This window comes from Nycticebus coucang, chromosome 11 (assembly GCF_027406575.1).
Source record: "Nycticebus coucang isolate mNycCou1 chromosome 11, mNycCou1.pri, whole genome shotgun sequence".
Classification (NCBI taxonomy): Eukaryota; Metazoa; Chordata; class Mammalia; order Primates; family Lorisidae; genus Nycticebus; species Nycticebus coucang.
Window position 1 is genome coordinate 43,308,108 of NC_069790.1, and position 12,694 is coordinate 43,320,801.

At 40.5% G+C, this 12,694-nt stretch overlaps 1 protein-coding gene across 8 annotated transcripts in view; it reads left to right on the forward strand.

The window, feature by feature from the left end:
- Window positions 1-280: 280 nt before the first annotated feature.
- CRPPA (CDP-L-ribitol pyrophosphorylase A) overlaps window positions 281-12,694 on the forward strand; it is a 387,693-nt gene continuing 375,279 nt past the window's right edge. For 6 of the 8 annotated variants that reach the window (XM_053553590.1, XM_053553594.1, XM_053553595.1 and 3 more), the window contains exon 1: window positions 281-1,753. In XM_053553590.1, the coding sequence (XP_053409565.1) occupies window positions 1,497-1,753 (257 nt within the window). In that variant the 5' untranslated portion in view covers window positions 281-1,496. Of the gene's footprint in view, window positions 2,253-2,482; window positions 2,582-12,694 lie in introns of those variants that run through there. The other 2 variants (XM_053553596.1, XM_053553597.1) reach the window with 2 other exon arrangements.

Consider the following 12,694-nt stretch of genomic DNA (forward strand, 5'->3'; position numbering starts at 1 on the left):
CCAAACCTTTGTTTCCTCCCAAAGCCTCAGCTCTCTAGAAGAATGCCTATTCTTGGCTATAGCCACTTTCAAGACAGAGATCTCAAGCCCAAATTCAAAGCATTAGCAATATGAGTAACAAAGAAGTATATTATGACACCCAAAGATCTTTCCAGCTAAAAGTCAGTTGTCTGAGAAATATCAATTAGTATAGGTGCTAAACATTAATTATGATAAAGGTAACCAAGGTAAAAAAATACTTTCAATAAGACTAAAGAAAAAAGCAGAATATTTTTATTTTTGTACTCTTTGAACTGAGAAAATGGGAAAAATACTGGGAATTGGGATATTATAACTAGATAACATTTTTAGTGTTTAAGGTTATTGTCTATGAATTTTATATTAACCATTGGTAAGATTAATTAGGAATTGCAGATAATTATATACTTTAATCAGCAATTCATTCAGTAAACATTAAGCGTCTATTACATTAAGTCGGAGTTTACATTCCGGGGACCCAATGCATTGCTGTGGCTCTCCAAATAATTTACCATATTGTCCTGGTAAACATCCCCCCAAGGATAGCACTAAATAAGGGCAAGATATGCTTCAGGCCTGGAATTCTTCAACTCTGGTCCTACTTCCGTACAAGGCTTTATGGCTGTTCTACTATTAGTTGTGCAATCTTACACACGTTACTTCAAGTTCTAACCCTATTTCTCTCTTTGTAAAAGGGAAACGGTAATAGTTGGGTTCTCCTGAGAATTAAATGACGTGTGTCTATGGTTCAGTAACTATTAGTATTAGTTTGGCTTTGTGATTCCAAAACGTGTCTGTTCATTAGAATCATCTGAACATACTTAAAAACGCCCAGGCCAAGGCCACACACTAGAAGTAAATCCCAATCTCAGGTAGCTGGACGCACTCCTCAGGTGGTTCCAATGTGCAGACAAGTTTGGGAAGCACCTCTGTTTTGATTATTTATGTTTTATGGCAACATCTGCCAATCCACCCATCTTTACGGGAGGTGGAACGAGGAAGGCTTGGGAACTTAATTAAATTCAGATAATCCGGGTGCATGTGCACCCTTCGTCCCACCCAGTGACCTGAATCCGTATCTCTTCCAAATATCTTAAAGAAGGGAGGGACCTGACGGAGTCCGAACCTCTCTCGCGTATGCACAACTGTTAATTGTTTGTGATCTCTGGGTATGTAAGGAGAGCTGACACTTCCACGTGGGGGAACCGCTCCGTCTGCCCGGGGAAGCCAGCCCTCCCGCGGGCGCTGGGCCCGGCGCAGAGCCTGCAGCCGCGCGGCGAGGAGATTTCGGCAGCACAGTTGCTGCAGCAGCTGCCGGGCTCATCCTCTGTCCACCGGCGGCAGCGAGCCCGGGAGGCTCAGCCAGCGCCTTCCGCCTGCGTCCTCCCCTTTTGTCCGCCGCCACCCCGCGACCCAGCCGAGGGCGGGTGCAGCGCGGGGCGCTTCTGTCCGGGGCGAGCAGGACTCGCCGCGCCGCCATGGAGCCTGGGCCACCCGGCGGCTCCAGGCCCGCCGAGCCGGGGCCTTGCATGAGCGGCCCGCTCGGCGCTCACCAGGCAGCTCCGGCCTCCTCGCCGAGCGCGGCCGGGGCCGAGCCGGGGCGCTGCCCGCTGTCTGTGGCGGCCGTGTTACCCGCAGGGGGGTGCGGGGAGAGGATGGGCGTCCCCACCCCGAAGCAGTTCTGCCCCATCCTGGAGCGGCCGCTCATCAGCTACACCCTGCAGGCCCTGGAGAGGTAATGCGGCCCCGGCGCGCCCCGCGGTCCCGGGCCGGGCTTTGGGTTCCCCGCCCCGTCGCAGCTCCCGCGCGGGCGCCTTCCCCTCGGGGACTGCTGGGTCGGAACCCCCGGGCTCAGTTCCTCAAGCTGAGCTCGGTTCCCGCCAGCGTTTCCGAAATGGGCACCTCTGACCTTTCACAGGTGGGCGCGGAAGCTCGAGCCGCCCCACAGAACTCTACGTCCCCTAGAGGATAAGGCGCGGGGGAAGGCCCGACCTGCGCCGCCGGGTTAACGTGAGCCGGGTTGGGACTGGAGTTCTCGCTGGAGTTTGTACCGGGCTCTGCCTTCGCGCATGCGTGGGCGGAGTTGCACGTCAAGCACAGCTAGCTTTAAGGGTGTGCGTGGCTCTTTCACCAACGTTTACTGAACACGTTTTATGAGACCAACTGCTCACTTACCAGGTCCTGAAGGGGGAGGGAGGAGCAGAATTCCAAATGTTAACGGATGAGATTGAAAGGTGAAATTGAGACCAACATACCCTTTGTCATCTGTAAAAAAGGGATTGAAATTAACAGGTTGGGGAAACGAAGGGGACAGAGGGAATGAGGTTAGGAGGACTAGCGGGAGCAGTAGCAAGCTGAGGAAGTGAGGGATTTTTATTTTTTATTTTGCTTTTTTGGCACTAAGTAATGTGATGGAGCATGGGCTGAGGGTGGAAAGGCAGGACGCAGGGGGATTACAAAGCTCCACGAGGTTTTGCTAAAATGGTTGAACTTCCTTGAAGCCAGTGGGGAGTTGTGGTAGTATCTTAAACCCTGGATTGAAGTGAACCATTTGCATGTCCAGGTAGGTGGTATCCTTTAACGTGAATGGCCTTTTCAGGAGGCTTTGATGAAAACCAAGCTAGGGAGGTTCCAAGGAAAATAGCATGTAATCCAGAAAGGACCCCCACACGCAAACCCTTATACTTCGGAAGCCAAAAGCCTGGATTTTTCATATGGTTGTTTTACGTTTTGAATATTGTCTTTTGAAAAATGGAAGTGTAAAGAGCCAGCCATAATCACCTTTGAATTACGTAATCAGGCCAGCAGTTGCATATGGAACTCATACCAACTTTGAAACAATTCTAGTTGCTACTTGTTTTCTGTGTTGTTCCATTTCTTTAGGCAGTGAGGGCTGGGGGTCCCAGAATCTATCCTATGAATGGTACACCCACAATACAGGATGTCCACAAAGTTCGCGTGCAATTTAAAGCATACAATTATTTTAAACTGCACCCATTTTATGGACACTCTATATTCCAATGCCCTTGATATTGTGACAGTAGTTCATACGTCCAGGTAATCCCATGGGGCCCAACAGATCTTGGCTACCAGAATCTTTGTCTACTTAGTAAGGGAACTGTAGTCATTTTTACACTTCCCGTGTGTGTGTGTGTGTGTAACAAAAGCTTTTGTGTTAATGGACGTTTTTGCATTTTCTGAGGCAGCCTGAAGTAAGTGGACACTTAAAAGTCTCACCTTTAAAAGAATGTTTGGAAAGCCCTTGTTTATGAAAAATAAGGTGAAAGAACACTTGTCTTCCATTTTTACATAATTGATAACAGCAATCGTAAAATCCCAACTAATACAATAGTAACTAACTCAAATCTACATTCTGGAATACTTTTAGGACTTACTTTTATCACTATTGTAATGCCTGAAAAATTTATGGAATATGATTATATGTTGAGTATATACCAGTAAATCCTTGGAAACCTTGCATTTTTGAGGCATATGGGTGCTTCTTGGCATTTGCCAAATGAAGACCTTTATTATTATTATTATTTTTCTATAAAAGATGGGCCCAACAGACTGCTGATAGTTTTCCTAGGGTATGGTACCAAAAGTCCTCAGTCCTTTCATCCCCAAAGATATAAGTTAAAATAAGGAAGAGACATAGAAACATAAAATGTCTTATAAAACTACTTTTTTGACTCGGTTGAAATTATATGTGCTTACTACTTAAAGAGAAACCACAGCTCTTATCCAAAATAAAAGAAGTAATTGAATATCAATCATCTAGATTACACTGAGAGATGTTATTTCTTGCCTTTTAAAAGTGGTATGTGATGCTTCTCATAAGAATTTTCCTTGCTCAAGCTTTGCTGTTTCACTAATAGAGTCAAGACATTGTGACTTTTGATTTTTTTTTGGAGTTTTTGGTCGGGGCTGGGTTTGAATTTGCCACCTTGGCATATGGGGACGGCGCCCTACTCCTTTGAGCCACATGTTCCGCCCTGTGATTTTTAATTTTTACCTATTTTTTCCACATAAGAAATTAAAGATAGTTGTTGAAAATAAATCTTATGGGTTAACTTGTGTTTTGGATTTTTGAAACAGAATAAAATCAATTAGAGCCTCGGAAAGAGAAGGGGAACCCCTGATCTTTGACCTCCCAAATTGGGATAGGGAACTGTAAAGAAACATGACCAGTTTTGTTTCTAGTTAAATATTGCCATTTAAACATTTTTTTTTTTCATTTCCCAACTCCTTCAGTTATTCACAAAGAAGAACGAAAAATGTCCAGCTACACAAGGGAGAAATGATTGAGAGGAAGTGTAGCAAATAAATACCAACAAAACTCAGGAAGATAGAAAGGAGATGGAGGAGTGGTAACCAATCAGATTTAACAGACTAAAGAAAATAAAAATATAAGCCTTCAGGTATGACAGCTATGAAGAAGTAAGTTGATTAAAATCACAGCACCTTAGAAAAATATAAGAATTGAAGGGACAGGGTGTCTCTGAAGGTGGGAAGATGAAAAGACAACTGATTGAAACTTCCAAAAGGAATGATTAGATTCTAAGATCTCTCTGGCAGATACTGACATTTATTCTTTGGCTTGAAACTAGTACAGCTGATGGCTGGAGTGAGGTGGTCTGTGACAGTGGGGGAATTGACCGAGTGTACTTTGTTATGCTGTGATCCATAGTCCGTGAGGTCCATGACTTAAGGAAAATTTTCTCCTTTTCAAACATGCAATATATTAAAGTAACTATTCTTCTATAATCAAACAGTTGGAGGCACTGAAAGTAAATCCATTTTGTGAATCCACTGGGACTTCAGATCATTTGATTGTTTTCCTTCTGGCGAAATTGGGAAAACCATGTTTTTCTGGTTTAGCCAAGTTCTACTTTACTCCATTGAAATTGCTATGAAAAGTGATTATCAGATTAAATGGGATTCGAAAGTAGCTGTGAGCCCTCCATTATCTGAGGCATGTTGGCTAAAGGCTCTATTTGGGGAGATGGAAGCTCCTGGTTTACATATATCAAAACTATGTTGTGGCCGGGCTCAGTGGCTCACAACTGTAATCCTAGCACTCTGGGAGGCTGAGGTGGGTGGACTACTTGAACTCAGATGTTCAAGATCAGCCTGAGCAAGAGTGAGACCCTGTCTCTACTAAAAATAGAGAAAAATTCGCTGGGTGCTGTAGTGGGTACCTGTAGTTGTAGCCAGTAGGGAGGCTGAGGCAAGAGGATAGCTTGAGCCCAATAGTTTGAGGTGCTGTGAGCTGTGATGATGCTCTGGCATGGCTTTCCCCAAAGCACATGAGTTTTCTTGGGCTTTCTTAGGTGGAGGATGTGGATTAAGATAATTTGTTCCTTTATATGTTTTCCTGTTCCTTAAATCTTAATATAATTTCCCCTTCCATATAAATCTGTAGGAAGATATGTTGTTCCACTGATTAAAAAGCATTCCAAACTTTGTGATAGTAATGTGTACCATTGTACAATAAAACACTAGCATTCTAATCCATGTTTCGGTCCCTTTTCAGTTTGACTAGTGTCTGACTGCTCCAGGTAAATTTGGGGAGAAAAATCAGTTATGTAGATCTATATGTATTAATATTATAGAAATTTGATCTAATTGGGTTGCTTGTTTGTCTTTTTGCGTGGAAAGTCAATGGAGGTCCATGTTCAGTTGTTTAAAACTGATTTTTTTTTCAGTGTATTAATTTATACCTTTTTTTTTAGTTTTCCCCTTTTCTCCATTTTTTTTTGTTGTGTACTTTAAAAAATTATATTCTACCTTATTTCTGAAAACCACTGCAAATTCTGTCGAAAAGAGTACACTACAAGTAAATATATAAATGTCAGTTCAAATGAACAAGGTTGAGCATTTAAATTAGGCTGCAAGTAGCAGGAATGGAGTAGGGAAGACAGGAGAAACACTGACAGGTGGTATTGACGTGATTACTGGATTTGGGATTCAGAAAGAAATGTGTTGAAGATGCTTTTCGTTAAGTGGTCAGATAGATCAATTTGACTTAAATTTTTGTGTCAAGCCTTCCTTAATGAAATGGTCAAGTCTCAGTCAAGGAAAGGAATAGGGCTGCTGTGTTTGGTGAAATTGTATCATGTTCCCAAGTGCCCCCATGGGACTTTTTCACAAGATATAAAATGAAGACAAATAGGTGGAGGCTTGATGACTGGAATTTTCGTGGGCTATAGTAAGGAGGCTTACCATTGCAAGAGAATGGGGAACCAGTCCCATCACACCAATTCAATATTTTATTGCTAACACATCAGGGTGGTTATTGGCGAGATGGAGATAGAGTATATAAGTTATAACTCCAGTACAATCCAGAGGCCAAATTTCCATGAAGGATCTCATGGCAGTGAGCAGCAGCTGCCACTGTTCTTTTTAGGCTGAACATCTGCAGACTGGATGAGGGTACTTCAGAGGTGATAACAGGGCCTGATTTTTCCCATCTGTTTTTAAAGCATTTGTTAATGCATTTTATTCTCAACTGATCTTTTAAAACTGAGCAGAGTATTCCTGTAAGTAATATTTATGTTATTCCAAGAGAAAATAACTTGAGATATTATATTTCTCCCTCAAAATGTCTGTAGCTTAATGGATTTAGGGGTTAGGCTTGTGTTTGCTTATGGAATGTGCTAGGAAGGAAATACTGGATAGAATCAGGCTACTGGGGGTTTGGTGTGGACTTGTCTTTAGTTAAGAGTAAACTAGATTTCTTTATTTAGCAAATATTTGGTTGGTAGGCACTGTGTGAGGTACTTAAGGTCTTTTTCGTCCCATGATTTTTACATTATTAAACTTTAATACTGTAAAAGGCTTTAAATTCTATAACTAGAAAAGAATGTGGATAAATCCTCTGAAATACAAACAGTACTTACAAAGGCTTGCAAGTGCTGGGTATATGCTTGATTCTGCCTAAAGTAGCTTAATAAGCTTGTTATCTCTGAAGAGTGGTCTAAAACAATGTTTCCCAGATTTTTTTCTTTTGTATGATGTTATGACAACTACATTTTCTATCATGGCTCAGTGACAATTGCATATTTACTTAATTTGAAAGCAAATTTCATGAGAAACAACCTATCCCTATTATGTGCTATGCATTTTAATTTTTGTGTTTTATTTATTCAACAATGTTGGTCTAGAACTTATTATAAACGGACTTGAGGACACAGTAATGGGTCCTGAAATCTGCAGTTTGAGAAACATTCATTTAAAACACCATTTTCTATTTAGAGCCTCATACAATTGTTTGACATAGCCAAAGGCCACAACTACATCTGCTTGTAATTATTTACATCTACTTTGCTTTTTGTTTGATGGAACATATAGTTATTTTATAGTGATTTTAAGGTGATCTCATACAATTTGGAGTTAATTAATCGTTTCATTGAATAGAGATTTGAAAGGATATCACTTAACGTAGCCAGTCTATCTTCCTCTTTTTTTGTCTTTTTCGAGACAGGCCTCACTCTCTCACCAGGGCTAAACTGCAGTGAGTCATCATAGCTCACTGCAACTTTAAATCCTGGGCTTCAGCAATCCTCTTCCCTTAGCTTTCCAAGTAGCTGGGACTATAGGCATGTACCACTATACTTGGGTAATTTTTCTGTTTTTGTAGAGATGGGGTCTCATTCTTTCTTGCTAAGCCTGATCTCTAACTCCTGGTCCCAAGCAATCCTGCCTTGGCCTTCCAAATTGCTGGGATTATAGGTGTAAGCTACTGGGGTTGGCCTCTTTCTCTTAATTCTTGTATTTAATTTAATTTAATTAATTTAATCACATTTAAGTTAATGTGATTTTTTTGTAAGAGTAGCAACATGTTCTTTTCAAAAATTGCTTTCAACTGTTTTTTTTACTGGAGGAATATACTATACAAAGTACCAGAGGTAAATAGCTTGGGGGCAAGTTCATCTCTTGCCTTAAAAATCCTGCCACTGATTTAGTTGAAGATGTGCTTATGTCGTCTCCTTATCTATTAAGAAAAAGGAGATTTTTTTTACACATTGCATTAATGTGTAATGTCACATTAATAAACAATTGAAATACATTTGATTGCTTTTAATAACTTTATATAAAAGCAGTTTTTTATACTCACTTCAAACATTCTCTTCTCTGTTTAATAGATATTTATTGACGTGGTTTGTGAGGTCAGGAATTCTGTCCGTCTTTGTTTGTTACTGTATCCCCAGCATCTTGTTTGATGTTTGGTGAATGACAAACAAACACATGGATGAAGGAATGCGTACTTTTGTTGGAGTTATACGAGATCATAAGAAATGTCACCACTTTTGCTTATAAAAGCAGCAATGTCACCTGGTTCAACCTTAACATAAATGAAGTGCTGAAGATAACAATGATTTTTATGCTCTCCCTCTCAGAGACGGTGTTAATGTATAGTGTGTTTACAGACGTTAAAGTTATGAGCGCCTAAGTCAGACTGGGATCACAGCCTGGCCTCCTCATTTCTGAGCTGTGTGACAATACACTCTCCATTCTCCGTAAAGTTGAGGTACAATTCACAGAGCTAATGTGGGTGTTGAGATATTTCAGGTGAAATGGTCTCCAAATTGCATGGTACCTAGTAGGAAACATGCCATACATATTAGGTATTGTTTCTGCTGGTAAAATTTCGTACATGCCAAGTTCTAGGGTATCACCTTTGCTTTCTATGATTTGGCAGCCTAGTGAGGAAGATAAAAGTTACAGTATGATCCTTAAGTTCTCCAGAGACAAGAGTATTCTGGAAGCTGAGAAGCAGGGACACTGGCTCCAGAATGGAGGTCCTGGAAAGCTCCCTGGGGAAGGCTGTCTCTGAACCGAGAACTAAAGAACAAGTAGTACTCAGACAAGAGTAGATGGGGGAGACAGGGATGGGGGGTGGGGACAGTGTTGAGAGACAAAGAATGTAGCACATGCAAAGACCTGGGTGAGAGAGAATGTAAGGCTTTCCCTTTAGGGAATTGCTTGGTTTATAAGGGGAGTGTAGAAGAGACCAAAAGATGTGCATGGAGAAGTAGGCTGAGGTCGGGTCTGGAAGGGCCTTTCTAAAAAGCCAGTAGGATGGCCTCAGATTTGTGCTTGAGAAAGATCATACACAGTGGTGAGAATGAAATGGGTTGGGACAAGATGAGAAAGAAGACACAACCAAGAAGTTGGTGCAGAAAACTATGAGAGAGATGCCTGGGTGACACTGCCTGTGGCAGTGGAACAAGGTCCTTGGACAATCCCACATTTTGGAGGGAACGAAGAACTGTTACTTGCCACTTGCCAAGGGATTTGTTAAAGTATGATTTCTAAACTGTGCAAGTATGTTGTAAATTCTAGTTGTTGAACTTGCAATGAGTTGAGTATACAAAACAGAAAACAACCACATTTGGTCTTACTCCAGAACCCCTTTTATTGCCTGTACAGATGACTATGGACTGTTCTTTGGCATTCTCTGGGTAGTATTGCACTGTTTTTATCTATGATTAAAAATTTTCAAAGGTATTAAATAAAACAAAAAGTAATCCTGGTCTTTTAGGAGCCTTATGACCTTGAAATCAGGGTGAAGAGTCAAGTACCTAGAACCAAAGAAAACAGTCAACAAAATTACACTGCATAGGAATGCTAGTTGCCCTTTTTGGGGGTAGCTAACCAAGTTAAGGAGGACAGCCTCCGTTTGTTCTTGTAATCCTTGAGACTAGACTGTTGTAAGAAGTTATACTGCACCTGGTAGATAAGATAGACCAGGGCCAATCATTTGACAAATGTATATTGAGCACCCTCTAGAAATTAGGTATAAGGCAGTGGACGGAGTGGATGCTATCTCTGCTATTATGGAGCCTACATTCTACAAGATGAGATAAAACGGAATGTTGTCTTGATGAAATGGTAAAAATATTTTTTTCTGCTTCAAGTCCTTTTTTAGAATAGGTGGCAGAATAGAACAATATAGATTTGTACATTCACATGTCTTTCTGACTTTTCTGTATTATATGGGAGATAGAATAGAAGTGTTATAAGTATTATAGGAGTTAAAATTTGAAATGTGCTTAAGACATAGTCAATACTTAATTTATGCTAGCTGTTGTTATTTCATATTATGTGGTCCTTGACTCATTTTGCCATTCTTTCTTACTCTTATGGATGATTACCTCTAGATTATCTCCCAAATCTCCTAGACAAGCTTCATCCAGGCCAGGCTGCCATGGGTGCATTGCCTGGACCACAGCAGCAGCTTCCTCCCTGGTCCCTGTGTCCTTCCTCCTTTTACCCTGTCCATTCTCCACTTCGTAGCCAGAGTAAAATTTATGTTCTTGTATTAGTTTCTTATTGCTGCTGTTAAAATTATTACAATTTGAATGGCTTAAAACCACATATTATCTTAATTTTATAGGTTGAAGTCTGAATTTAGTTTCAATGGGCTATAATCGTGGTTATTGGGAAGGCTGTATGCATTCCTTCTGCTGGAGCGGGGTGGGGGCGTGCCTTGTTTTTCTCCAAATTCTAGAGGCCATTCACATTCTTGGGGTTGGGGCCCTGTGTAAATCCGACATCTGCGTCTCTCATCACATCTCCTCCTTGACCCTCCTGTCTCCTCGCATTTATAAGGACCCTTTTGACTATGTTGGATCCACTAGATAATCCAGGATAATTTCCCCATCTCAAAATCCTTCATTTAGTCACATCTGCAGAAATTCCCTTGCCATATGAGGTAATATAGTCATAGATTTCAGGAATTAGGAAGTGGATATGTTGTAGGGTCCATTACCCTGCCTACCGAAGACTCCTCCCTGTTATGTTGCAGAATGGTGCCTAGAACATGGGAAAGTACTCTTTTATTTATTAGTATGAATATGCTCACCTGCTTAAAGCTTTTCTATGGCTGCCTATAGTTTTTAAGATTAAAGGTTAAAACTTTGAAAAGGTTGGGCGGTGCCTGTGGCTCAAAGGAGTAGGGCCCTGGCCCCATATGTGGGAGGTGGCGGGTTCAAACCCAGCCCTGGCGAAAAAGTGCAAAAAACTGCAAAAAACTTTGAAAAGGTTGCCGAGCCCCTGCTTAGGTCTCCAGCCTCTTCATGTTCTTCTCCTTGCTCAGGAAACCCCAGCTCCACTTCCTCCTCGCCCTTAAGGACTCTGCCATGGTCTCTATCTGGAGCAGCCCTCTCTCTCCCTCCAAGCCCCTTTGTCTGCTTACCTGACATCTACTGCGTGGATCTCAGTGTAAACTCCCCTCCCTTGGGGAACATCCTCTCAGCCTTCTCCATATTGGTCAGCAAGTCAGCGTACATGCTGTCCTGGACCCTGGACCTCTCCTTCATTGCACTTGATTGTGGCTTGCAATTGATCGGTTTTTATTTGCTTTATGTCTGACTGTAAGCTCTCTCAGGGCAGTGATGGCCTATTTCTGTTGTATCCTCAATACTGAACATTTTATTCACTGTTTGATAAATATTTATTAAAGGAATAGACTTAAAATGAAAAGGCAGTGCACCTATAAAGTAGCTCTTGGTTTTGTTCACCAGAATATTATTGCTATGGCTACAGAAAGAATAGGGTTTTGGGTTGCAAGAAGGATTTGTTCAATAACAGAAGGTGGGAAATTGTGAATAACTGAGTGAAACAATGCAATATTAATTTTTAATTCTCAGGTTAAAAGAAGTAGGAAGTAATTTTTATTTAGTAATTTTAAAGCCCTCTATCACTTTAAAATGTTTTTAAGACTTAACTCTTCTAATATGAACATATAGGATCTCATAGGCTAAGAATTTCATTAAAAATTAAGTGACTTTATTCAGAGTGCATATCATGGGTCAAAGGTAATTGTCCTGATTGGGGCCTGCAGCAGTGGTACAGTGAATCTACAGTGACACCTGCCTCCTTTAGCACTAGTGTTCAAGGGAAATCTGCCAGATTTCAATGCAGTGGCTGCTGAATAGTGCGGACGACTTATAGTCCAGTGTGTCAACAGGTCCTTTAAAAAAGTGCCTTACAACAGAAAAACATATGTCTTAGGAGAACAATTCCTTTACTACTTCATTAAATTGTAAGTGTTTCCATTTTACTTAAAACTTATTTCTACAAACTTAATTATTACGATCTCTCCATTTAAGCTACATATTTCACCTTGATGTAAGGAAGGCTTGTGTTAAGTTTTCAGCTTTGTTAGTATTCCAATGGTTGGCTGCCAATTCGATGAACTTCTTGAAAAAGACAGTTAACTTTTGGAACTTAAAAGTGTTTTGAATTATGCTGATCCTGCTGAGGAACAAGTATTTGGAAATGTTTAAAAGCATATTATTATTTTCTATTTTCTCATATAATCTACTGATATTCTGATCAAATTTAAGTTAAAAACTTACATTATCTGATACAATGCTGATGTATCAAAAATTAACATACTTGGTATACCATATTCTATGGTATATGTATAGATTATATATATAAAAGTCTCTGATATGAAAGACCATCTTTAACTTTAGTGTGAAAGCTTACTCATTCTTTTTCATCAACATCTTTACTGAACCTAATACAAATGGGTAAAACTGACTTATTAATTTTCACGTTCCAATCTCCCTATGGAAATATGCTAATAATAGTAATTCAATTTTCTATTATTAACTTTCAGTATTTAACTTCCCTATGAAAATATATTAGTAGTAATTCAATT